The sequence below is a fragment of the Bufo gargarizans genome, chromosome 6 (assembly GCF_014858855.1).
Source record: "Bufo gargarizans isolate SCDJY-AF-19 chromosome 6, ASM1485885v1, whole genome shotgun sequence".
Lineage (NCBI taxonomy): Eukaryota > Metazoa > Chordata > Amphibia > Anura > Bufonidae > Bufo > Bufo gargarizans.
The window spans coordinates 54,360,220-54,388,135 of NC_058085.1; the positions used below are offsets into that span (position 1 = coordinate 54,360,220).

At 43.6% G+C, this 27,916-nt stretch overlaps 1 protein-coding gene across 2 annotated transcripts in view; it reads left to right on the forward strand.

The window, feature by feature from the left end:
* Positions 1-27,916, forward strand: part of LOC122940754 (monocarboxylate transporter 4-like) — a 52,704-nt gene that overhangs the window by 14,112 nt on the left and 10,676 nt on the right. For both annotated transcript variants that reach the window (XM_044297490.1, XM_044297489.1), the window contains exon 2: positions 15,368-15,609. In XM_044297490.1, the coding sequence (XP_044153425.1) occupies positions 15,387-15,609 (223 nt within the window). In that variant the 5' untranslated portion in view covers positions 15,368-15,386. The remainder of the gene's footprint in view (positions 1-15,367; positions 15,610-27,916) is intronic.

Consider the following 27,916-nt stretch of genomic DNA (forward strand, 5'->3'; position numbering starts at 1 on the left):
ATCTTTCCCCTACGGATGAATGGTCCTCCGCAGATCCCCCCCCAGCCGTCGCCCCTCCCCCAACCAAACAGGTGGCCACAAGCTGATGCAGGTCTGACCATTTGCATAAAACTTATTAGCAGCTGCCATGGAGAAGACATCTGTTGTCCTGCGCCGTTATCTTCCTCTCATCTCCCCGGGCGGCGACTGCTGTGGAGAGGATTAATACATGGCGGTTGCTTTAAGGGTTTAAATATAATTAAATTGAGATCTGAATCTCAGCGCATCACTATTGAGTGTTAGTGCATTGCTGTATTAACTATCTCTCCCATTATGGGTGCCACCCAGCTTTCCTATAGACCGGAGAGACAGATCTATCCTGCTGTGATCCGTCCTTCCCTCTCCTACATCACTATATAATCAGGCAAATTTATAGAGGACACCCCCCACCCACTTGCGCTTCCCATGTAATAACCATTCTGGAGCATCTATTCTTATGACAACATGTTGGGCAGTTCTTCTATTATTCCTGCTCGAATTTATAAATGAATTGCTAGCAGTTTCCAGTGAAGGTCCAGACGGGTGTTACTTTTTTTTATTTTTTTATATTTGTTTATTTTTTGGGGTGTCCCTGCATTATCCAATCAGTGCTGCTAACTGGTAAAACTCATCTGGACCTTCATTGCAAACTGCTAGCAATTCACCTATAAACATCTAGTAGGAATAATAGAGGAATGACCCAGTTTAGAGTCCTAAGACTAGATGTTCCATAATTGTTATTATATGGAGAAGGAAAGTGGTTGCTAAAACAGACATATCAGGAGAGGGGACAGGTCCTCTTTAAAGCTCTGATACCGGCTCCTATCTCCAGAACATCCTCCCCGAAGTGAAGGAGAATGCACTGCGCAAGCTCGGCCACCCACCATTTCACCATTATGAGTGGTCCGTAAATAGCCGAGCGCTGGCATGGCTTTTTCTGGCAGGCCCATAACCCTGAATGGAAGAGTGTTCTCCTTCACTTCGGGGGGGGGGGGGGGGGGGGCCCAGTTTCCATCCTTGAAGTGGGTGTGACCGTATGATGCAGGCCACACTCGCCAATATCTTGTGCAGCCGTTGGCGGAAATGAGTGGACATGACCTGTAGTGTACGGCCGCGCAACCACTCAGTTTCCACATCATAAATTGGCGTGCCGTGGATTTAAGATCCCCCACCGCAGGTCAATGACCACTGCAGATTTTTGACACTTTTCTGCTGCTGGTGTAAAATGGCGCCGATTTTCTGCACGCAGTTGAGCCACGCGTGGCCGTACTTTGAAGCTGTGTCTTGGCAGACGCTGCACGGACTGATCAGCCGCAACATAAAGTGTGAATATTACAAAGAGCCAGGCAGACCTCCAGCCTAAAGAGCAAGCACCCAAAAATAGGGCAGCTGCTGGCGGTACAGGGTTCAGGTTATTTCTGGTGTACGTGCGAGAATGAGATCTCCTGAGGTGTAAATGTCACTGAAAGGGCACCCTCCACGACCCAGAAGTCACCCCGGCTGCGGACAGGGAACATTCCTGGAGGGCCAGTGAGAACGTGGGTTAAGAATAGCAGGTGGGGTGAGTGGGTCCAACATATGTGAAGTATGGAAATTTGGGAACTATCCCAGAGCCAGACGTCTGCAGCTCCGATCCATATGTGTGCATGGTTATGGTAAGACTAGAATGACGCACCACAGAGTTTTTGCGGATGTGGACCGAAAACAGTCATGTGAATGAGGCCTAAGCTGGTGGAAAATGAAAAGAAAAGGAAAAACACCAAAAATTTCTAAAAACAAAGAGGGAGATTTATCAAACTGGTGTAAAGTAGAACTGGCTTAGTTGCCCATAGCAACCAATCAGATTCCACCTCTCATTTTGCAAAGTAGCTGTGAAAAATGAAAGGTGGAATCTGATTGGTTGCTATGGGTAACTGCTCCATTTCCCCTTTGGATGACCCCCCTCCACTGTGTATTAGAATCACTACTTGCACCCTTTCTATGTCAAGTTATAAAACCCCTTTAAGGCACCATCATATTTATTAGAATCGGCTACTTTCTACTCTGTACTACAAGGCTGCCTGTAATGGCTCCAACTTTGGGTCCTTGTCTGGATGTGTGTATGGCTCTTCTGTGGGCACCTGTTTCTAGGCCTCTCAAGAGGACAGTAGAGCTGTCATACCGTTATCCCAATTCTACATTTACTATTATACTAGCAGATAGCACCTCCCCCTCACAGCAGCAGTAAACTAACAGTAGGTCACTTATCTGTATACCAGTCATATGCTGACTGCTACAGAGGGACAATATTTTCTATTATATTCTCAGTTATAATACTGCCAAAATGAAAAACAGCCCAAAAAAACCCCAATAGAAAATAGTTTTCTATTATTATTATTATTATTATTATTATTATTATTATTATTATTATTATTATGTTTTAAAAATAATGGGGGAAATTTATCAAACTAGTGTAAAGTAGAACTGGCTTAGGCCTCTTTCACACTTGCGTTGTCTGGATCCGGCGTGTACTCCACTTGCCGGAATTACACGCCGGATTCGGAAAAATGCAAGTGTACTGAAAGGATTTGAAGACGGATCCGTCTTCAAAATGCTTTCAGTGTTACTATGGCAGCCAGGACGCTATTAAAGTCCTGGTTGCCATAGTAGTAGTGGGGAGCGGTATACTTACCATCCGTGCGGCTCCCGGGGCGCTCCAGAATGACGTCAGAGCGCCCCATGCGCATGGATGACATGCCATGCGATCACGTCATCCATGCGCCTGGGGCGCTCTGACGTCACTCTGGAGCGCCCCGGGAGCCGCACGGACGGTAAGTATGCTGCTCCCCGCTCCCCACTACACTTCACCATGGCTGCCAGGACTTTAGCGTCCCGGCAGCCATGGTAACCACTCTAAAAAAGCTAAACGTCGTATCCGGCAATGCGCCGAAACGACGTTTAGCTTAAGGCCGGATCGATGCCTTTCAATGGGCATTCATTCCGGATCCGGCCTTGCGGCAAGTCTTCAGTTTTTTTGGCCGGAGCAAAAAGCGCAGCATGCTGCTGTATTTTCTCCGGCCGAAAAAACGTTCTGTTCCGGAACTGAAGACATCCTGATGCATCCTGAACGGATTTCTCTCCATTCAGAATGCATGGGGATAATCCTGATCAGGATTCTTCCGGCATAGAGCCCCGACGACTGAACTCTATGCCGGAAGAAAAGAACGCAAGTGTGAAAGAGCCCCTAATTGCCCATAGCAACCAATTAGATTCCACCTTTTATTTTCCAGAGGAGCTGTGAAAAATAAAAGGTAGAATCTGATTGGTTGCTATGGGTAACTAAGCCAGTTCTACTTTACACCACTTTGATAAATCTCCCCCTCTGAGCACAGACCGAGGTTACCCATGGCCTCAGATATAGGGGAGATTTATCAAAACTAATATATCTGAGGCCATGGGTAACCTCAGTCTGTGCTCAGAGGGAGAGATTTATCAAAGTGGTGTAAAGTAGAACTGGCTTAGTTACCTATAGCAACCAATCAGATTCTACCTTTCATTTTTCAGCACTCCTTTGGAATATGAAAGGTGGAATCTGATTGGTTGCTATGGGTAACTAAGCCAGTTCTACTTTACACCAGTTTGATAAATCTTCCCCTAAATGTTTAACGCAAAATCGTTATCTAAACAATATTTCATTTTCTGATGGTCCCTTTCAGTGTCCTTAATGGTGAGAAAATTCAGATTGGGGGGGAAATAAATGTCCTGTCCTACAGGTTTTTCTGGTACTTTTTGTTTGCCTATCATCAGGATAGGTAATCAATTGCAGATTGGTGGGGGTGCAAAATTCAGCACCCCCACTATCCTGAGGCCAATCCCATGAATATCTGTTTACTGGAAGTCACCGTCTGCTTTCTGTAAAACCAGTCTGGTGTCAGTGTTCACTGCCAGAAAGTCCTGCGCACCGTCCTCCTCTTGTCCGTAATCCTCTCCTTTTTGGAATCGCGGTTAAATGTCTCCTGACACAAATGATGGCCGATTAGATGTAAAACCCAGGAATGACAAAGCGCCAAACACTGAATTATTAATACCGGCATGATGTGATGTAAGGGGAAGAGATGATACCAGGGACAATTATCAGGCGTCTGACTGATGCTGGGCGAACACAAACCAGGGAGGATATTCTGTAACGAATATGAAGTGCAGGCACCGGGCCTTAGGCTGGACACACACTGTTTAGGCCAGGTTTTAGTTTCCGTTTGGAATATATGTATTATTATATTTTTTTTATTACACAATATGTGATATAACTAGTAGTGAATCAGACTATATATGAATGTCATATATAATGTCGCAAACAGGTGCAGCCTGTAGAAACAAGTCAAAGGCTTTTCTGCATTTGTGGCCATACACAATACATTAATGTTGCCGAGCTTACGGATTTTTGCACGACTAACCAACTGTCTATTGTGTATGGGGGTTGTCCCTGGCAGCAGATGTTTGGAGGAAAGAATTTCAACATGCCTGATCCTATTCTCTAGGGAAATAAGCCGCCCCCAGAAAATAGCATGTTCTTTTTCACTGCTGCAACGAGACCCCGAGGAGCCGGTGCACAGGATGGGAATGGTAGTGGCCCTGATGAGGTCATGTGTCATGGTGTGCTCCCTGGGGATCAGTGCAGTGATATGGTGGTTTAAGGAATCAGGCCAGAAATAAAAGTGCAAAATAGGAGTTGTAGTACATCCAGCAGTGCAATTTGTCTCCCCAGATAATGAGGTAAGGTGGCTGGCAAAGTAGCTAAAAACTGCACCTCTGGTATGCTGATGTCTCTCTCCTGAACTGGCTAACGGCTGAAAGCTGGCACTTGTGGGTGTAGGTGTCCAATTTGTAATCTAAGCTTTTAGAGTTTGCCTGAAATGAACTATGGTGATGGGTGTCTTAACACATTTCCCCTCATTTGCAGCAGGGTTTGTATAGCTACGGCTGCTGATCACTGTGGTAACTGTAAATGCTGTAGCTTTGAAGAATATATGTACCCTTGGACCTTGCAGTCTTCCTGGAGTAGTGTTCCTCACAGACTAGGGATGAAACGATTACTCAATTGAATCGAGTAACTTGACACAAAAAAATCCTTGATTTGTTTGTCATGTGACCACGGAACGTGAGTGAAGCGCTTGCTGTTACGTTCCGTGGTCCCTTGCCGGTCCCCCCCGGTACCTATCGTCAGGACATAATGCGCACTTGCACTATGAACTGACGCTGTATGAGCTGTGACTTGGCGCCCCTACAGGAGAGGTAAGTATTTTATATAGCTGATGGCACTGGGGAGGGGGGCAGCTGAGTTTTTAGAAAGGAAAACGTTCTTTTAATTAGTTGTTTTTGTTTTGTTATTAGAGTACTTGATAAATCGGTAGAATACTCAATTACAAAAATAGTCGCTAGCGGCAGCCCTATCACAGACCGATCTGAATCTCTAGTCCCTGAGCCCTATGGAGCAGAAACAGTTGGTTGTGCTCTCTCACTTGCTAGTCTAGCTCTGCCCTCTCTTGACAGGAAGTAGGACCAGCCCACTCCCACCAGGAGGGGAGGAATAGAATGTTGAGTTCCATCCCTATTGCCAGCCATACCCCACCTATGGGTGTACAGTGCAAACATTACATAGCTTGACAGGTCTGCTTCACTGTTGTGAAACCATAGTATATAAGTAAGGCCTAAACAAGCCGGTCTGCATTAATAGCATGGGCGTAACTACCAAGGTGGCAGCTGCTATGGGGCCCCAGTAACTAAGGGGACCCATCTCCACTAAGACATATGTACGGTTAGTAGATGGAAGAGTGCATACATTTTTGCATTATGTTTGTGCTGTGACATCACTGATATTTCCGTACATCACTGTGCATATTTTCATACTATTGTGATATTACTGTGAGCCCTATTGCTGTACTGTGACGTCACTGTGCACATTATCCCACCATTGTGACATCACCAGGCTCATTAAAGGGGTCATCCGTGAAATAATTATGAACTATCCTCCGGCTAGCTCATCATTATCAGATCAGCTGGGGTCCGAGTCCCGACACCCCCTCCGATCAGCTGTTTCAGGGAGCTGGCATGCTCCTCTCAGGTCTGGAGAGCACTTTCCAAGCACAGCGCCGTACATTGTATAGTGGCTGTGCTTGGTATTGCAGCTCAGCTCCATTCACTTCAATGAGACTGAGCTGCAACTAGGCCATGTGACCGATGTATGGCGATATCACATGGTCTAGGAAGAGGCAGCACTGTTTCTTGAGCGCCCAACCTCTTTTAACAGCTGATCGTGGGAGTTGGACCCCCACCAATCTGATATTGATGACCTATCCTGAGGATAGGTCATCAATATAAAAAAAAAAAAAAAAAAAAAAAAATCTTTACGAAAACCCACATAATCATAAGAGTCTCATATTTGTGCTACCAAAGGGGTTATGGTGCTGTGGGGCTCATGGGTCCTTGTTACATGCCTGATTAGAAGTACCCCATATCTTCTTGGTGCTTCCAAGAGAAACAAGGTTGCTTCATGAGTCGTAAGAAGACCATTCTTTCCTGGGATGGTTGAGGGGAATCGGTAAAGGGGTTCTCTAGGATTTTCATATTGATGGCCTGTCCTCAGCTCCTGTGATCCGCTGTCATGTTGGAACACACGGGAGGGAACGTCCATGGGATCCCTTTAGGATGTTATAAGTGTTTGTCGTGACACCAGTTGCATTGCAGCAACAAGGGCACAGGGTTTTAGTGATATGGTGGTACCCAGTGTGGGAATGCCAGAGTGGTGTAGGGCGGCCTAAAATGTCCCTTTTAGATGTGGCTGTGCACATGTCATGGTGCTCCTACCTGGATACCCTGGAATCCCAGGCATGGTCATGCGAAGCAAATCAAGGGGTAGTTTGATGAAGGGGATGATGACCTTATATTGTAGTTGATAACAGCTTTACTTTAATAAACTTTCATCAGGAAACAATCTTCCAACTTTATCTTGACATAAATTCTGGCAGGCAAACACACTTGGCTCTCCTACATCTGTTACTCTCTGGCTCTGCTATGCTAACAGACTTAAATAGGAATCCTTTCCTTTCCAGGGAACTTCTCCTCTTGGCTCTTTTGCTTTGGTCTCCTGATCCAGCAGAGCTGATGGCGCACTGCTGGCTGGAACACCGCCTTCCCCTAGGACAGGGATCAGCAACCTTCGGCACTCCAGCTGCTGTGAAACTACAACTCCCAGCATGCACACTGACTCGGCTATTCTTGTAACTCCCATAGAAGTGAAAGGAGGATTCTGGGAGTTGTAGTTTCAGAACAGCTGGAGTGCCGGAGGTTTCTGATCCCTGCCCTAAGAGGGGCACTCTGAACTGACTTTGGCAGGGCCCGTCCAGCAGGGATGAGGGCCTGCTTCCTCCCTAAGGGGGTAAGCTAGACTGACTTTCACTAACTAAACTCCTTCCTCTCTAGAGAGGGCTAGAATGGGGCAAAAAAAAAAAAAAGTTTCATTCTAGGAAAGGTAGCTCTGCTGGTGAACCAGGTATGTTACACTTGAACTTAAAGGATAACTGTCACACCCTAATTTCAATTTTTATATATGTAGTTACTAATAACATGATATTCCTGAATCAGTTACTATTAGACTGACTTACCCCATATTTAATAAGATTCAGCCCTTAGCAACCAGTCTGCATAAAGCTGCAGTTTCACTATTCAGTTAAGGTGGCGGCCACTGCCCTAACCCTGAGGCTAATCCCGCCTGCCCTCACTAGCCAGTAACAATAGCCCCCCAAAAGTGTCAGTAACCAGAGCCCTCCCCCCTAAAGCATTAATCTCCTGCAGCACAAAGGGGTCCTCTTACCACATGTTGCTTTCCTTTATACACTGAGCAGATGGCAGATCTCCCTTCCCTGGTCTGCGCTGCTCCAACTCTGCATTCTCCAGCTCTGCTGAGTGAGGGAGCATCTGCCAAGCGCAGGGACAGGGAGAAGTGCACACAGCCCAGGCACTGTTATCAGCTGCTGGGGAGGACCTGGCTTTAGTCATTCACTTACAGTCCCTGGCTGTCAGTAATCTGACCTTGCAGGCAGCCTGCTTCTGCGTCCTCTGTCCTTCAACACATAGACGGACCCTGCCTAGCAACCTGATTTTAAGCACAGGTAAAAATAGGCAGTAGAGGGAACAAAACTGTGGAATTAAAGGGTAATTGAGTACACAGTGAAAAGTAGAAATAGGGCCACCAAGGAGATATTAATCACCACAATCCAATACAGGACCTGGAAATTAATATATATGATGACACTAGAGAAACCATAGAAGATAGTGGGGAAGTGTAAAAGGTGGTAATACACCTCTGGGGCAATACAATGTGACATCACGTTCATCAGTCACATGGCCTAGGACCTGCTCAGTCCCATTCAAGTGAATTGGGCTGAGCTATGATACCAAGCACGGCCACTGTTGTGCTTGGTAAGCTGCTGGGAGGCCACAGTGTTGATCGGAGCACTGGTAAGCACCATGGCTTCCTCACAGTTGGTTGGTGGGGGTGCAGGGTCGGACCCCCACCCATCTCATATTGATGACCTATGCTGAGGATGGGCCATCAATAAGAAAATTCCGGAAAACCCCTTTTAAGGGTCTATGTGGTATTCCTGATACAAACTAGTTGAGGGTACATGCCCCCCTTCAGGATTCATGTACGGAGAATGCACTGAAATCTGCAGGTGTTTGCAGGTAAATCCGTGCAGTCGATCCGCATCAATTGGTGCAGATTTGCATGCGGATGAATGGAGAAAATCTGGTCAGGAAAAATAAAGTAAATTTGACATGCTGCGGATTTTAAAATCCCAGTCAAAATCTGCATTGTGTGCATTGAGAACTTCAAATTCTCATAGAATACAAGGTACATGACCTACGGTGCGGATTTACCGCACGCAATCCTTTCCGTGTGCATTTAGCCGAAGAGGTGGATGGTGAGACTTCTGTCCCTCCTTGGACCCCAGAGGAAGCTATGAAAATCTAATCTGGAGAGCTTCTGCCAGAATAGGCAATAGGGCTGTAGAGTTGGCACATGAATAAATACTGGGCACGGGCCATGCCATGTGCATGCTGCCCGTAGATACTGGAAGTATTGTGTATTTTATAATGTTTGTATTGGACAAGTAGAATATAAACACTTGTATCCTTCCTGAAAACTTTTACTCGCTTGTTGCACGTAGTGGAAATGTTGGGTTCCAGTACGTCTGACATACCATAGATCTGATGTACTGGGGCGGATATGCCATTGGTGTAGCCTGTACAACTGCCACTCTTGCCTATACCACTATACATGGGGCACCATCGTTACTTTCTTCTCATCCATTAGATGAAGGATGGACAAGGAGCACCATGAGGAGACCCTCACTTTTGAATAATTTAGCAAGGACCCCCCTCTACTGCCTTTGTTTGCTCCTGCTCATACCCAGCATGTGAAGGGTTTCCCTGTATACAGGAGGACAGGATAGGCACCTATGGGGCCGTTCTGCTAGTGAAGGGAATAAGATAACTGCCGCATGCACACGGACGGTATCCATATTTTGCAGATCTGTAGTTTGCAGACGTCAACTTTTTTTTTTTTTTTTTTTTTTTTTATTTATTTATTTATTTTTTAAATAATTGTATTTGTTGTTGGGGCTATAAAATAAATCCCAATGGCTCATGGTGGTCACCACTGAACCCTAATACCAGTAACGGTCCCCTGTATTCCAGCACAGATGGAGCATTATAGGGTAGATTAAATGACACAAAGGGGGGGGGGGGGTAGTAAATCGCACATTAAAGTAGTTGTGGACATTTATCATGTAGAGAAAGTTAATACAAGCCACTGACTAATGTATTGTGATTGTCCATATTGCTGGCTTCATTCATTTTTCTATCACATTATACACTGCTCGTTTTCATGGTTAATCCAGCAGCGGTGGTCGTGCCTGCACACTATAGAAAAGAGCCACCCTTTGTGCACTCCTATAGTCCCAGCCACCAGAGAGGCCAGCGCTTTTTACTATAGTGTAATTTGCAGGGTGGTCATATGGTCTCTCTCGACAGACGTGAAATTGGTTAACCAGTAGTAGGACCACCCCCTGGAATCCTAAGCAAAGAATGAGTAAGAATTGAAATAAAGGTTAGGGCAGCAGTTTGTTGCTGCGTCTTTGGCCCCCCCCCCTTTCCGTTCAATTTGGCTGAGCATGCATGTATTGTGACAGTGTCAGGGACCATAAACATTAGATGGTTGGCCGACCTGCATCTACCGTGTATGGCCAGCTCTAAATCTGATTGTTTCCCACAAAGCTGCATATCTGCTCAGTTTCCCCTGCACTATAACCTGCTGCCCCTCAAGCAGGACTCGGTATACAATGTGACGGGTTACTGTGTGAAAGAAAAGCTCCTTGAACATTCCTTAGGACGGTATTATGTGTGAGATGTGCTTGGCAGCAGTGATCTGGGTTATATTAAACGTTTTGGCAGCGCCAAGTAAAACACTGCAGCTTCTCGTCCAGACTGATTGGCGGGTAGCAGCAGCTTCTAGCGAGAGGTTTTCTATAATTGATGGCAGCTCCAGGTGCAACACCCCAGAGTGTTACCACTTCTGCACCTTACTACTGTCTTCATTGGTCAACCCTCATGTCATCTTATGCATTTATTCCAGGTCCTCCACACTGTACATTCCTAATCTGTTTGCAACTGTTATGTTCATGTAATGTACCTGGTTCACCAGCAGGTGGCAGCAAACACAACAGAGCTATCTTAGAGCGAATGGAACTTGTCATTCCATTCTAACCCCCCCCCGGAGAGAAGTGGGCTTGTCCTACTCCCTGCAGGAAGGGTGGGGACCAGTTTCAGGAGCAGTCTAGCTTACCCCCAGCTAGGGGAAGGGTGTCCAAGGGCACGTCTCTGCTGGACGTGCCCACGCCAGCCAGATCACCCTAAGCTCTGCTGGCCATGGAGGCCAAAGCTTATACCCTCAGGAGCCAGGAGGAAAGTTCCCTGGCATAACCTAGAGCCAGACTACAAAGTGAAGTGCAACATACAGAAGAAGTTGAGTTACAGCCAGTCTGTCAGTACAGCAGAGCCAGAGAGAAACAGTTATAGAAGAGTTAAGTTTGCCTGCCAATTTCATGCTAAAGTCTGCTGGAACCAAGACAAAGCCTGTAAACTGTTTTGGAGAACGTTTATTAAAAGTAAAGCTGCCATTGAACTTCATCTCAAGATCTGGACTCCAGTTATTCTTTTATCTCTCAATAATTCCCCCTATTTATTGTTCGGAGCCAAACCCTGGGGCCCAGCGGTATCCATGTAGGAACACTGACACACAAAAAGACATACCACTCGGCATTTCCTACACCTGGGACACGCGACTTAGAGGGCCCAAGGGGGAGGCCACCCATTGCACAGGCAGCTTGCAGGTAGCCAAAGGGCCCAGAACTGTGCTGCCGGCGCCTACAGTTTAGTATTTTATATTATATCTTATGTAATATGTATTTTATATTGTTGTCGGAGTAATTACCTGGCTATAAAATCTGGGACCCGCAGCTATCTGATATTGGTGGCATATCCTAGCGATATGCCACTAATGTTAGAGATGACACAAACCTTTTAAAGGGTCACTGAGAATTCTTATGTTATGGAGACATATATAAAAAGTTGGGATCGGTAGGGGTCTGAGCGCTGAGACCCCTGCGAGTCGCTAGAGCGAGGAGAGCTCACATATATTGCTCCTCACTGCAGGAGTCAGAATGAGATGGGCCCATAGATTTCTATTGAACTTCTCTTGCAGTGAAGAGAGAGCACGATATGCGATCGCTTCTCTCTCCTTGTTCTCGAGATTGTGGGGGACTCGGCATTCAGACCTCCAACGATCTAAACTTTTTATGTCTCTAAGATGTACTGAAAGTTTATTGAGAACTTGGTGACCCCTTAAGGCTTAATTTATGGGCTACCTTCTATGCTCTTTTAAAAAAGTTGGCTAGATTCACATACAGTATTTTGGAGTGTTTTAAAACACACTACACACAAAGCATGTGGCATTCTTGTGACCTTTATGCTCTTTAAAGGGACACTCCTGTCACATTTTCCATCACACATTACAACCTAGATGTACATATTCTATTTATTTATCTTTTTTTACAAAACAGGTGGATGGTTTTCTCTCTCTCTCTCTCTCTCTCGAGATATATATATATATATATCTATCTCTTTGTTTGGACTTTTAAACACGGCAGAGATTTAATGTTCTGTCAGACCATCACTGTGTCCAGAGAGAGCGTCCCCTGTAGTGACAAATCAATGTAATACTCTTCTGTGGGCATCTGTATCTAGGCCTATCAAGACCACAATAGAGCTGTCATACTGTTATCATGAGGATTATCCTACAGATAAAATATTCCCATCACAGCAGCAGTAAACTGACAGTTGGTTCCCCCTCTATATAGGAGGTTATATCAATTGTGTTGACTGCCGCAGAAGGACAGTATTTTATATGTAATTTTCAATAGTGTAGTACTGCTGAAATGAAAGAACAAAAAATGGGTTTTCTATGAATATTGAGTTTAAAAAAATACTCCTTTTCTGATGGAAGGATGCTTTTCCCATAGGTTTCACTTTAGGACTAGAAAATGCCAGGCTAGACAGCCAATATCAGATTGGCAGGGGTCCTGGGCCGATCCGCTATTCGCAGTGCCTAGGCCAGTGGCGTCATCATATATTGTAGTAAGTCCAATAGGTCGGCACTGCAGGTAAATAATTTGTGGTGCTCGCGTCCGAGGATTGGCATCCCACGAAATTGGAACAAGAACATAATCCTGTGACGCGTTTCGATACTCGCAGGTGTCTTTATCAAACAGCAATACACACATTACAAACCCCTCATCAAGGTGTGCGCATCACATGATTGTGATGTCATAAGACACACCTCCTAAAAAACAGGTGTAGACACACAATCCAAACAAGTATTGTAACACATAGACAAGGTGATATCCTCACCTTGAGACAATTTGATCTGAGAATAAAGCAAGTTTGTACCTCTGAAAATACATCATCCTGTTGAAACATTTGTCAATGTAGTACAGCGGGACTTGGCTACACTGCTTGGGAGATTCAAACACAATATTCCGAAAGATGAGAGAAATGCCCTGTCCCAGTTGGTGGAAGACAAGTCCCATATATTCAAACCTGCTGATAAGGGGGGTGCATTAGTGATTCTTGATAAATCACAATATGTCTCAGAGATTATGGATCAACTGCAAAGCGGGGTTACATACAGTGTTTTGTAGTCAGATTAAATGTTGTCGAACGATATAGAGAGTCGAACGATAGACGCTAAGCTGGGCGAGTTTTTAATTAATGAACACCCGATTATACTAGTGTTTTACACTTTGCCTAAGATCCACAAATCTATGACTCCTCCACCAGGCCGCCCCATAATTGGCGGCTACCGATTCTATTCTCTCTCCCCCAGCGATACTTTTGGATAAGGTATTAACTCCACTTATCAAAACAGCACCGTTGTATTTGCGGGACACCCAACATTTTCTATCTGAGGTTAACTTGGTGCAGCTCGATGCGGATTGCATCTTAGCAACATTCCATGTTTGCAGCCTCTATACTTCTATTACACACACAAAGGGTCTAGAGGCAGTGAGAGGTTTGCTGGAGGGAAGTACATACAAAAGGGAGGAAAAAAGATTTTTTTTTTTTTTTTTTTCATTTCACCTTTAACTATTGTATTGGAGCAGAAATTTTTTCTATCAACAGCAATGCGGGACCGCGATGGGGTCGAATTTCGCACCGCCATATGCAAATTGTTATATAGCATGCTTTGAACACTATTTCATTTATTCAAATCCACTGTATATATAGTACTGTATTTTTTGGCGTCTATTTATCGATGACGTGTTCTGCGTAGGGCGGTGTGACATTCCGACCCTATTGCGTTTTTCTGAGTTCGGTAATTCAGTGTGGCCCGAGCTTCAGTTCACTTTACATTTCAATAGATGTCAGATCTCCTTCCTTGATACGTGGGTGATTTAAAAGTACGAATAATAGGATCGTGACTGATCTATATATAAAAGACACTGACCGAAACGGCATACTATTTTATACTAGTAATCATCCTACCAACACAAAAAGGGCATTACCATATTCACAATATCAACGAGTGAGACGCATTGTGGGGGATCCTGAATAATGGGAAATTAGACTAAATTACATGAGGATAGAGGATACCCTTTACATTTACTTAAGGAACAGAGAGAGAGAATTCCACAGACCATTGAGAAAAAAGTAAAAAAAAAAAAAAACTATTATTCCCCTAGTGGTAAAATATTACCCTTGGGTACATAAAGTTCGAACAATAGTGAACAAACACTGGCACATTATTAGTGAATCTTACCCTTTGATCGAAGAATTTCAACAACGACCTATGGTATGCTAGAAGAGAACTAAGAATATTAGTGATAAAATCATGAGAGCAGATATTGGCAGCGACAGAAGTGATTTAAAACAAAAAACGCGGTCGTCTTCGAGACAGGGAACTTTTCCCTGCCTCGGGTGTGTACACTGTTCGAGTGTCATTAAAAGCCCCTATATCACTCATCCAAGATCGGGAGAACACATCCCTATAAAATGTTTTTTTTTTTTTTTTTGTTTTTTGTTTGTGACAGTAATTATGTCATATATATTCTAAAGTGTCCATGTGGTCTTTTATATGTAGGGGAAACGTCTACACGAATGAAAGATCGCTTTAGTAAGCACAAATCCACGATCAGGAAGGAGAACCTGTTATTACCAATACCGCACCATTTCAATCAAGCGAGACATAATATATCGCAGTTGCGTTTTCAGATCATCGAAAGTGTTAAACAGCCTAGGAGGGGAGGAGATAGGAACTCCCTTATTGAGAAAAAGATAGATCTATTGGATCCATAGGCTCAGAACCTATGGGTCTAAACCGTAATTATGAATTAAACAGTTCCTTTCTTGTTCTTGTCATCCTATATTGGTCACTACTCACATGGCCTAGGTGCAACTCTGTCCCGTTCAAGTGAATGGGGCTGGGGTGCAATACCAAGCACCGCCACTATACAATGTGCAGCACTGTGCTTGGAAAGCTATGAAGAAACCACAGCTCTAGTAAGCGAGGTGGCCTCTTCAAACAGCTGATCAGCGGAGGTCCCAGAAGTCAGACCCCCACTGATCTGATATTGCTGACGTATACAAAGATACATTCAGCGTGTTGCAGGAATACCGGGCCACTGTGGAGTGCAGCTATTAAGGTCAATGACCATTCTGAGTATAATGCCTGACCCTTCTCTCCTCTTCATTGCAGGTGGACAGAATAGTGCACCATGGGAGCGGTGGTTATAGATGACAATCCGTCCACAGTCAAGGCTCCGGATGGTGGTTGGGGATGGGCCGTTCTCTTTGGCTGTTTTGTCATCACCGGATTCTCCTACGCTTTCCCGAAAGCAGTCAGTGTATTCTTCAAGGAGCTCATCAGAGAGTTTGGCATTGGTTACAGTGACACGGCATGGATATCCTCTATCCTACTGGCTATGCTCTATGGAACAGGTAAGTGCTCTCTCAGCTTTAGGCCTCATTTCACATTTAGGTGTCCATCTGATATACGTGGAAAATCCATCTTTGTTTTATCTGTGGAGATGTACAAGGAGAATCCATTTGTCCTTTTTTTTTTTGCCTTCCGTGTGTCCTCCATACTCCACGGACACTGCTCATCTGAAAACTGGCTTCCAGAGCATCTCCTACCACTGGTCAGTGAAACCCTTGCAAAACACATATGCCATCCGTTTTATGTCACTGGTGCTTAATGAACCCGTAGACTTCAATGGGTGTGTTTGGTCCGTATCATGGACCAAAGTAGTGCATGTCTCCGTGACTTGTCCACTGGCTATAGAGGCCATACAATTGTTGTAAACCCTTAAATGTAGTACCACACACCACTGTTTCCAGCAGTCCCATAAAAAGTGAATGGAGCAGCAGCGCACATAATTCACCTGGTCTTCTACTCAGTGGTGGTACTAGCGGCAGGGACTCCAGGATCAGATACTTACCCCCTATGCTGCAGATGGAGGTTACAGTTGGATTGGTCAACGGTAACCAGAAACATTGAAGGAGATTTATCAGACTGGTGGAAGGTAGAACTGGCTTAGTTGCCATCAGATTCCACCTTTCATTTGCCAAAAGAGGCTGTGAAAAATGAAAGGTGGAATCTGATTGCTATGGGCAACTATACCAGTTCTACTTTACACCAGTTTGATAAATCTCCAGCAATGTGTTTGTAAGGTGTCTATATGGCACTTGCTAAAGACTTTGTGAAAAAAAAGGGGGCCAGCCTTATGAAATATAGAAAATAAATAAGTGCCATATAATCTTAACACACACACACACACACACACCTTTTAAGGTTCACGAAATCCAAAATTCTCTAAATTACAGCTATAATAAGATGGAATGGAGACTACGACACAATGATAAAATCATTTGCATCTGAATGATTCAGTGGCGGATCCAGAGCCTGGTCTCGGGAGGGGCACTTCCTGATTATTTTCTGTCCTCTGCCACAAAACAATGGTGCTTATAGAACAGACTACACAGTGTTGAGGTGTACTGTACATTGTGTGGCACAGTGTAGGCTATATGTCTATAACAGACATATTTCACCTGAAAATTACAATTACTTGGCTTGACCCTTGGGGATCTCGGACGCCACTTCAATACTTGGCCGGGGGCTCGGCGGAGCTGATGTGTTTTATCCTAATGAGAAAGATTTCATAATAAGGATTTGGAGAATGGGCAGAGGGATAGCAGAGCAGGGAGAGGCTGGTGCTGCTACTAGGGGGTCATACCATGGGGGAGTAATAAAGCCCCCCCCCCAGTAGAAATAATTCTCCTTTATAATGTGACAGTGCAAAAAAGACCCCCTTGTAATGCCCCCAGTTGAGCTAATGTCCCCATAGTGCCCCCATAATGTGCCAGTATAAAATGCCCCAGTAGATGCCCTCAGTGTCCCCAATAATTTGCAAGTATAAAATACCTCTTCTTAGTGCCCCCCGTAGATGACCCCATAGTACTACTCTCCCCCCTTCCCCATAGTACCCACCATAATGTGTCCCAGTATAAAATTCTACTGTACAGAGCCCCCTATATAATACCCCTTCTTTGTGCCAGTAATAACAGCCCCCCCCCAATCATGTGCCAGTAATAACAGCCCCCCCCATGTGCCAGTAAAAGTATTGTGTGTGTGTATATGTATATGTATATATATATATATATATATATATATATATATATATATATATATATATATATATATATATATATATATATATACAGACGTGGACAAAATTGTTGGTACCCTTTGGTCAATGAAAGAAAAAGTCACAATGGTCACAGAAATAACTTTAATCTGACAAAAGTAATAATAAATTAAAATTCTATAAATGTTAACCAATGAAAGTCAGACATTGTTTTTCAACCATGCTTCAACAGAATTATGTAAAAAAATAAACTCATGAAACAGGCATGGACAAAAATGATGGTACCCCTAACTTAATATTTTGTTGCGCAACCTTTTGAGGCAATCACTGCAATCAAACGCTTCCTGTAACTGTCAATGAGACATCTGCACCTCTCAGCAGGTATTTTGGCCCACTCCTCATGAGCAAACTGCTCCAGTTGTGTCCGGTTTGAAGGGTGCCTTTTCCAGACTGCATGTTTCAGCTCCTTCCAAAGATGCTCAATAGGATTGAGGTCAGGGCTCATAGAAGGCCACTTTAGAATAGTCCAATTTTTTCCTCTTAGCCATTCTTGGGTGTTTTTAGCGGTGTGTTTTGGGTCATTGTCCTGTTGCAAGACCCATGACCTGCGACTGAGACCAAGCTTTCTGACACTGGCTAGTACATTTCTCTCTAGAATTCCTTGATAGTCTTGAGATTTCATTGTACCCTGCACAGATTCAAGACACCCTGTGCCAGACGCAGCAAAGCAGCCCCAGAACATAACAGAGCCTCCTCCATGTTTCACAGTAGGGACAGTGTTCTTTTCTTGATATGCTTCATTTTTTCGTCTGTGAACATACAGCTGATGTGCCTTGGCAAAAACTTCGATTTTTGTCTCATCTGTCCACAGGACATTCTCCCAGAAGCTTTGTGGCTTGTCAACATGTAGTTTGGCATATTCCAGTCTTGCTTTTTTATGATTCGTTTTCAACAATGGTGTCCTCCTTGGTCGTCTCCCATGTAGTCCACTTTGGCTCAAACAACGACGGATGGTGCAATCTGACACTGATGTTCCTTGAGCATGAAGTTCACCTTGAATCTCTTTAGAAGTCTTTCTAGGCTCTTTTGTTACCATTCGGATTATCCGTCTCTTAGATTTGTCATCAATTTTCCTCCTGCGGCCACGTCCAGGGAGGTTGGCTACAGTCCCATGGATCTTAAACTTATGAATAATATGTGCAACTGTACTCACAGGAACATCTAGTTGCTTGGAGATGGTCTTATAGCCTTTACCTTTAACATGCTTGTCTATAATTTTCTTTCTGATCTCTTGAGACAGCTCTTTCCTTTGCTTCCTCTGGTCCATGTCGAGTGTGGTACACACCATATCACCAAACAACACAGTGATTACCTGGAGCCATATATATAGGCCCAATGGCTGATTACAAGGTTGTAGACACCTGTGATGCTAATTAGTGGACACACCTTGAATTAACATGTCCCTTTGGTCACATTATGTTCTGTGTTTTCTAGGGGTACCATCATTTTTGTCCATGCCTGTTTCATGAGTTTATTTTTTTACATAATTCTGTTGAAGCATGGTTGAAAAACAATGTCTGACTTTCATTGGTTAACATTTATAGAATTTTAATTTATTATTACTTTTGTCAGATTAAAGTTATTTCTGTGACCATTGTGACTTTTTCTTTCATTGACCAAAGGGTACCAACAATTTTGTCCACGTCTGTATGTATATATATATATATATATATATATATATATATATATATATATATATATATATATATATATATTACACTTATACTTACCTCCATGTCAGCGATGCGATGCAGGCCTGTGTCCTGCGCTGTACGGCCCAGGCGGCGCTATGACGTCATCGCGCCGGCCTCTGATAGGCTGCCAGCAACTATCAGAGGAACAGGGAAGGGACACGCCTCTCCCCTGCTCCTCCGCACAGCCTTCTGTATCGCTGTCCTGAGGACGGCGATACAGATGACTATGAGCGCTCATCTCCCTGTGCGCCGCCGCCGCCCCCACCTCTGAACAGCTCAGGGGCCGGCAATTGCCCCGTTGCAGCACCCCCCCCAGATCTGCCACTGGAGTGAGTAGGGCGACTCTTTGGGTGAGTTGATAAGAGAAGGCTAAATGGATTGATTGAAGGAGGCTTTTTGTGCCTAGAGAAGTGAAATGTAATTGTTTTATGAGTCCTCTTCACCACTGGTTGCCGTATCATCGCCTTGCAGGGGAAGAATAGAATTTAAAGGGATAAAAAAAAAGAATAAATAAAAAATACGTAGAGCAACGCACACAATTATTTCAACTGTATCACTACAAAACAAAACAAAAATGCTCTCTAGTGTCCCTTTTCCCTTTCTTGGGTTCTTTACTTACTCGATTGCAGCTCTAGTATACCTTTCTGTGGGTGGGCAGCAGCGCTATGGTATGTCATTTCCTTCTCCACTGTTTGAGACATGTAGCTTTATACTTTAATGACATCAACACTAGTGATGAGCGAAGTATCTGAAAATTCGATTCGGCTGCTTGCCAACATTTTTCTTTGTGACAAATTAAATTAAAGGGGCATCAAGAAGGCCAAGCACAGCTACAAGGTGGAGGAACACACTGGGGTAACTCTCACCCAAGATGCATGTAGCTAGGCATTCAGGCCATCTCTGACTATAAGCCCAGCAATTCCACACTGACAGCCATGAATGTGTCCTCCCTCAATGAGCTAAATGACTTCTACGCTAGTTTTGACAAGGACAACAAGGAAAAGTTTGTCAAAGCCCTACCCTATGACTGCCATACCTTCACTCTCACTATTACAGATGTCCATAAAGCACTGAGCAGCATCAACATTCGCATGGCTGCTGGCCCTGACGGCATTCCTGGACGTGTGCTTCGAGCATGTGCTGAGCAGCTTGCAGGGGTCTTCACTGACCTCTTCAACCTGTCGCTTGCCCAGGCAGTAGTACCAGCGTGCTTCAGGACCACCTCCATTGTGCCAGTGCCGAAACACTCATCACCAACGTGCCTGAACGACTACCGCCCTGTAACACTCGCGCCTATAGTTATGAAGTGCTTTGCGCAACTGGTCCTGGCACACAAAGTTATGCTTGCCCCCCACACTGGATCCTCACCAATTTGCGAAGCAATAGGAGTACAGAGAATGCTGTATCTACAGCGCTTCACTGTGTACTCTCACACCTGGACAACAAGAATTCTTATGCAAGAATGCAGTTTTTTTTACTTCAGCTCAGCATTCAATACAGTCATTCCCTCCAAGTTTATCACTAAACTTGTAGATCTTGGAATCAGCAACCCTAACTGTAACTGGATCATGGACTTTTTGACCAACAGACCCCAGCATGTTAGATCACAAAATAACTGTTCCTCCACCATCACACTCAACACTGGCACTCCACAGGGCTGTGTGCTGAGCCCGTTTCTCTACTCCCTTTTCACCTATGACTGCAGGTCTAGGTATGGATCCAACTCCATCATCAAGTTTGCAGATGACTCCACGTGATCGGTCTCATCAGTGACAACGATGAGTCTGACTATAGGGAACAGGTAAAGCACCTAGCTGTATGGTGCGCTGACAATAACCTGCTCCTGAATACCAGCAAGACAAAAGAGCTCATTGTGGACTTCAGGAAGGAGAACCCCACCCATGAATCTATCCACATAAATGGCACTGCTGTTGAATGGGTTTCCAGCTTCAAGTTCCCGGGGATCCACATCTCTGAGAATCTGTCCTGGTCAACCAACATCTCCAGCCTGGTCAAGAAGGCACATCAGCGCCTCTTTTTTCTTGAGGACACTGAAGAAAAACCACCTGTCTGCTGACATACTGGGTAACTTCTATCGCTGTGCTATAGAGACCATCCTGACCAACTGTGTTACAGTTTTTTTTTGTGGAACACGGAACGGAGCAACGGATGTGGACAGCACACTTAATGTCATTTACTTTCAAGAGGTAAATGACATTGAAACGTTCTGAGGAAGTCTATTCCACAGATTTCACTTGCTGTTTGTTGGATAACCCCTTTAATAGAGCCGGGAAAGAGAAGAGACTGGGTTTTGGGGTGCTTTTTCTTTCTCGCCGCTCCCTGATGACCATGTTTATTTGTATAGAAGCAGCATTGATTTTTAGTATGATCCTGCCAAAGGTCAGTGGGCACACTATTAAATGCACCAGATCTGCTGCATGAAAGTGACATGGCTTACCACTTTATGACGGTGGCATCAACTTTTTCTGACTTGCGCCAGCATGTTTTTTATTTAATTAACCACTTCCCATCTGGGCCATTTGCCCCCTTCCTGACCAGGCCTAACTTTATGTGGTAATAACTTTGGAACGCCTTTACTTATCAAAGTCATTCAGAGAATGTTTTCTCGTGACACATTGTACTTCATGATAGTCATAAATTTGAGTCAATATATTTCACCTTTTATTTATGAAAAAATCCCAAATTTACCAAAAATTTTGAAAAATTCTCAATTTTCTAAATTTCAATTTCTCTGCTTTTAAAACAGAAAGTGATACCTCATAAAATATTTATTACTTAACATTCCCCATATGTCTACTTTATGTTGGCATAATTTTGGAAATGTTTTTTATTTATTTTTTAGGGCGTTAGAAGTTTAGAAGCAATTCTTCAAATTTTTTTTAAAATTGCCAAAAACCCACTTTTTAAGGACCAGTTAAGAACTGAAGTCACTTTGTGGGGCCTACATAGTGGATACCCCTATAAATGACCCCATTGTAGAAACTACACCCCTCAAGTTCCTTAAAACGGATTTTACAAATTTTGTTAACCCTTTTAGGTGTTCCACAAGAATTAAAGGAAAATGGAGATCACATTTTTAAATTTCCATTTTAATCCAATTTTTTTTCTTTAACACCTCAATGGTTAACAGCCAAACAAAACTCAATATTTATTACCCAGATTCTGCGGTTTAGGCTGAGTTCACACGAGCGTGTCCGAATGCGTTGCAGCAAACCCGCGCGAGTAGGTACCCAATTGCAGTCAGTTTTGACTGCGATTGCGTTCCATTCAGTTTTTATCGCGCGGGTACAATGTGTTTTGCACACGCGTGATAACAAACGGACTCTGGTACCCAGATCCGAACTTCTTCACTGAAGTTCAGGTTTGGGTTCAAGGTTGTGTAGCTGTAATTATTTTCCCTTATAACATGGTTATAAGGGAAAATAATAGCATTCTTTAATACAGAATGCTTAGTAGGTGGTCAATTGAGGGTTAAAAAATAATTAACTCTCCTTAATCATGTGATTGGACCATGTGATATGACGTCACCACAGGTCCTTTAGGCGGCAGCTCATGATTAAAGAAGTAAGAAGAGACCGGCAGCTACGCGATCAAGAGGAGAAGGTAAGTTAATAATTTTTTAACCCACAATTGACCACCTACTAAGCATTCTGTATTAAAGAATGCTATTATTTTCCCTCATAACCATGTTATAAGGGAAAATAATACAGTGCTTGTGATTTTCACTCAGCTCCATTCACTTCTATGGGGCCTGCGTTGCGTGATAAACGCACAATATAGAGCATTCTGCGATTTTCACGCAACGCATAAGTGATGCGTGAAAATCACCGCTCATGTGCACAGCCCCATAGAAGTGAATGGGTCCAGATTCAGTGCGGGTGCAATTTTCTGAGCAGCACCTGACACATTTATCTTCATTTGCACCCGTTTTCAGGCACAAATGAAGCCAGAAATCTATAGCATCTCTGAGTTGTCGTAGATTAAATTCTGCTGCACGGCCGGACAGTGTGCTTAAGATATACACCCTGTTCCAAATGATTATGAAAATTCAATTTAAGTGTCACAAAGATTAAATATTTTGTTTTTCCGTTTAACTCATGGATGGCATTGTGTCTCAGGGCTCTTGTGATCCCTGAAAACAATCTCGGACACCTGTGATCATTGGATTGGCGGGTGGGCCCAATTTAAGGAAAAACTACTAAAGGAGGGTGTTCCACATTATTAAGCAGAGCACCATTTTCAAGCAATATGGGGAAGAAAAAGGATCTCTTTGCTGCAGAAAAGAGTCAAATAGTTCAATGCCTTCGAGGTATGAAAGCATTATATATTTCACGAAAACGTAAGCGTCATCATTGCACTATTAAGAGATTTGTGGCTGATTCAGAGCACAGACGGGTTCGTGCAGATAAAAGCACATTGAGGAAGATTTCTGCCAGATCCATGCATCGGATCAAGAGAGCAGCTGCTAAAGTACCATTAGATAGCAGAAAACAGATATTTGAAGCTGCTGGTGCCTCTGGAGTCCCACGGACATCAAGGTGTAGAGTCCTCCAGAGTCTTGCAACTGTGCACAAACCTTCTATTCGGCCACCACTAACCAATGCTCACAAGCAGAAACGGCTGCATTGGGCAGAAAAATACATGAAGACTCATTTTCAAACAGTCCTGTCCACTGAGTGCCATACGACCCTGGAGGGAGTAGTGGATGGTTGGTGAGCGACCACCCTGTTCCAACAAGGCTGAGACGTCAGCAAGGCGGTGGTGGAGTCATGTTTTGTGCCAGAACCATGGGAAGAGAGCTGGTCGGCCCCTTTAGGGTCCCCGAAGGTGTAAAGATGACCTCTGCAAAGTATGTGGAGTTTCTGACTGACCACTTGCTTCCCTGGTACAGAAGGAAGAACTATGCTTCATGCATGACAATGCACCATCTCGTGCTGCAAAGAATACCTCTGCATCAATGGCTGCTATGGGGATAAAAGGAGAGAAAGTCATGGTGTGGCCTCCTTCCTCCCCTGACCTCAATTTGAGAACCTTTTTGGAGCATCCTCAAGCAAAAGATCTATGAGGGTGGGATGCAGTTTACATCCAAACAGCAGCTCTGGGAGGCTATTCTGACATCTTGCAAACAAATTCAAGCAGAAACTGTCCAAAAACTCACAAGTTCAATGGATGCAAGACTTGTGAAGCTGCAATCAAATAAGGGGTCCTATGTTAAAATGTAACGTGACCTGTTAAAATGGTTAAAGTTTGATTGAAATAGCTTTTGATTTCAGTAAATATGCTGCAGACACAACAAAGGACAATTTTCAGTTCTTTACGTCCTATAAAGTGTTATGAAACTTACTGTGCGTAATAATTAAACTTACTGTGCGTAATAATTTGGACCAGTGCATTGTAAGTTTTTGTTTAAAAAAATTCTGTTATCATTAGGAGGTTTGTTCAATAAAGTTTGAATTGTACTCTTAACAGTTGATAACATCAGAATTATGCTGAATTATTTGGGTAATAATTTGGAACTGGGTGTAAATTGGGCGCATCGTTCAGCAGTGCAGGAGATTTCAAAAACTGGTGTTTTGATAAATCTCGCCTTCTTGTGTTTGTTTTTTGTGTCTCTGCCAGGAACGCAGTCGCCGTCTTAGTTGCAGAAGCCTGTATGTTATTTCTCTTGCAGAGCCGGATAAGCCGAACCAGGGTAAGGACGGTGTAATCCAGCCTCGTGTAGTGTCTGGTTGCTGAGTAAAGACAGATGATAGCCGAGGACTGGCAGCCTGTCAGTTATCTACACGGAGTCGGCTATATTTCAGTTTTCTAGGATGGTCTCCTTTTTAGCTCCTGCTTGAATTCTATATCCTTTAGAGGGGCTGTCCAGTACGTTTATATTTATGGCTATGCTTTTGACACCCCGCACTCTCATTGATCAGCTGTTACCTTGTAGCTCCGTCCATTGTGCCATGAACAGAGCTGAAAAAAAAAAGAGCGTTGCAGCTTCCATTGAAGTGAATGGTAACCCGCTCTGTCCACTACACGGTGGATGCAGCTGTGTTGTTTTGGTGCCAGGGCTACAACAGAATAGTTGATTGGGGGTGCGGGTGTTGGCCGCCGCTTATCTGATGGTGATGGGATATCCTAAAGACAGGACATTAATATAAAAGTCCTGGACAGCCCTTTTAATGTCTCAAGCTTGATTCAGACAACCTCCATACTTATTGCGTCATCTGTACAGAATAAGGCCTCTTGCACAGGACCGTGTTCTCCCCCCCCCCCCCCCTCCCCCGTGGCCATATTGCGGCCCGTATACAGCGGGTCCGCAATACACGGGGCACCGGCTGTGTGCATTCCGCATCACGGATTCGGGCCCATTCACTTGAATGGGTCCACAAATCTGGAGATACAGAACCCTACTGAAGCACTATGGAGTGCTTTCGTGGGGTTCCATTCCATGCTTCCATTCCACAGAAAGATAGAACTTGTCCTATCTTTTTGCGGAACGGACTGATTGCGGAACCTGATCCACATGCGGCTGGCCCACAGTCGTGCCCGTGCATTGCGGAACGCAACTTGTGGTCCGCAGCATGGGCAAGGCCGGCACACGTTCGTGTGCAAGAGGCCTAAAGGAGGGTCTTCAAAGCTGTGTGAAGCGATACTAGAAGGGACCAAGTGAGGCGTGTGTGTATAACATACCTGCTTTTGGGCATTTAAAAAAAAAAATTCAGGTTCAACTTGTTTAACCCTGTGATAGGGCGTACTACGCCCTATCACCGGCAGGCGGTGATCGGAACAAGGTGCTTGCTCAAATCATTGAGCAGGCACCTTGGGTCAATGCGCAGGGGGGGGGGGGGGTCCTGTGACCCTCCCCCGTGTCGGTGGTCGCCGCAAACCGCAGGTCAATTCAGACCTGCGGTTCGCGGCTTTAACTGGAGGTTGCGGCGGCGGGCGGCAGTGCCATCGGGTCCCCATGCACCTTCCTTAGGCATTGGCGCTGCCTTCTGGTGAAGATCTTGTGAGTTCCAGCCCCCTGGATCTCGCAGGCCGGAAGCTGTATGAGTAATACACACAGTATTACTCATATAGCCAATGCATTCCAATACAGAAGTATTGGAATGCATTGTAAAGGGGATCAGACCCCAAAAGTTGAAGTCCCAAAGTGGGACAAAAAATAAAGTGAAAATAAAAGTTGAAAAAATAAAGTTTTCCCCCCCAAAAAAACTTACAAGTTTCAAGTAAAAAAACAAAATAAAAACGTCATTTCCCCCAAAGTTAAATTTTTTTAAAAAATAGGGAAAAACAAAAGTTGACATATTGGCTATCGCCGTGTCCATATCGACCGGCTCTATAAACATATCACGAGACCTAACCCCTCAGATGAATACCGTAAAAAAAATAAAAACTGTGCTAAATAAACCATTTTTTTTGTCACCTTACATCACAAAAAGTACCACAGTAAGCGATCAAAAAGGCGTGTGCCCACCAAAATAGTACCAATCTAGCAGTCACCTCATCCCGCAAAAAATGAGCCCCTATCTAACACAGTCGCCCAAAAAATAAAAAAAAATATGGCTCAGAATATGGAAACACTAAAACATCATTTTTATTTTTATTTTTGAAAAAAGCTGTTATTGTGTAAAACGTAAGTAAATTTAAAAAAGTATACATATTAGGCATCGCCGCATCCATAATAACCTGCTCTATAAAAATATCACATGACCTAACCCCTCAGATGATCACCGTAAAAAAATATAACAAACGGTGTAAAAAAAGCAATTTTTTTTTTGTCACCTTACATCACAAAAAGTGTAATAGCAAGCGATCAGTCATATGCACCCCAAAATAGTGCCAATCAAACCGTCATCTCATCCCGCAAAAAATGAGACCCTACCTAAGATAATTGCCCAAAAACTGAAAAACCTATGGCTCTCAGACTATGGAGACACTAAAACATGATATATATATTTTTTTTTTATAAAAAAAAAATAAAAAAAAATAAAAAAAAAAAAAATATATATATATATATATATATATATATATATATATATATATATATATATATATATATAATGTATGTATATGTATGTATATTTGTAAAACTTGCAGAAAAAAAGGATACATATTAGGTATCGCCGCGTCCGTAATAACATGCTCTATAAAAATACCACATGATCTATCTTGTCAGATGAATGTTGTAAATAACAAAAAAATAAAAACTGTGCCAAAACAGCTATTTCTTGTTACCTTGCCTCATAAAAAGTGTAATATAGAGCAACCAAAAATCATATGTACCCTAAACTAGTACCAACAAAATTGACACCCTATCCCGTAGTTTCTAAAATGGGGTAATTTTTTTGGAGTTTCTACTCTAGGGGTGCATCAGGGGCTTCAAATGGGACATGGTGTCAAAACAACAGTCTAGCCAAATCTGCCTTCCAAAAACCGTATGGCATTCCTTTCCTTCTGTGCAGTGCCGTGTGCCCGTACAGCAGTTTACGACCACAAATGGGGTGTTTCTGTAAACTACAGAATCAGGGCCATAAATATTGAGTTTTGTTTAGCTGTTAACCCTTGCTTCGTAACTGAATTTTTTTTTGAAATTGTATCTCTATTTTCCATTAATTCTTGTGGAGCACCTAAAGGGCTAACGACGTTTGTAAAATCAGTTTTGAATACCTTGAGGGGTGTAGTTTCTAGAATGGGGTCATTTTTGGGTGGTTTCTATTTATGTACGCCTCACAAAGTGACTTCAGACCTGAACTGATCCTTAAAGTGGGCTTTTGAAAATTTCTGAAAAACTTAAGAATTGCTTATAAGGGAAAATGATAGCATTCTTAAAGG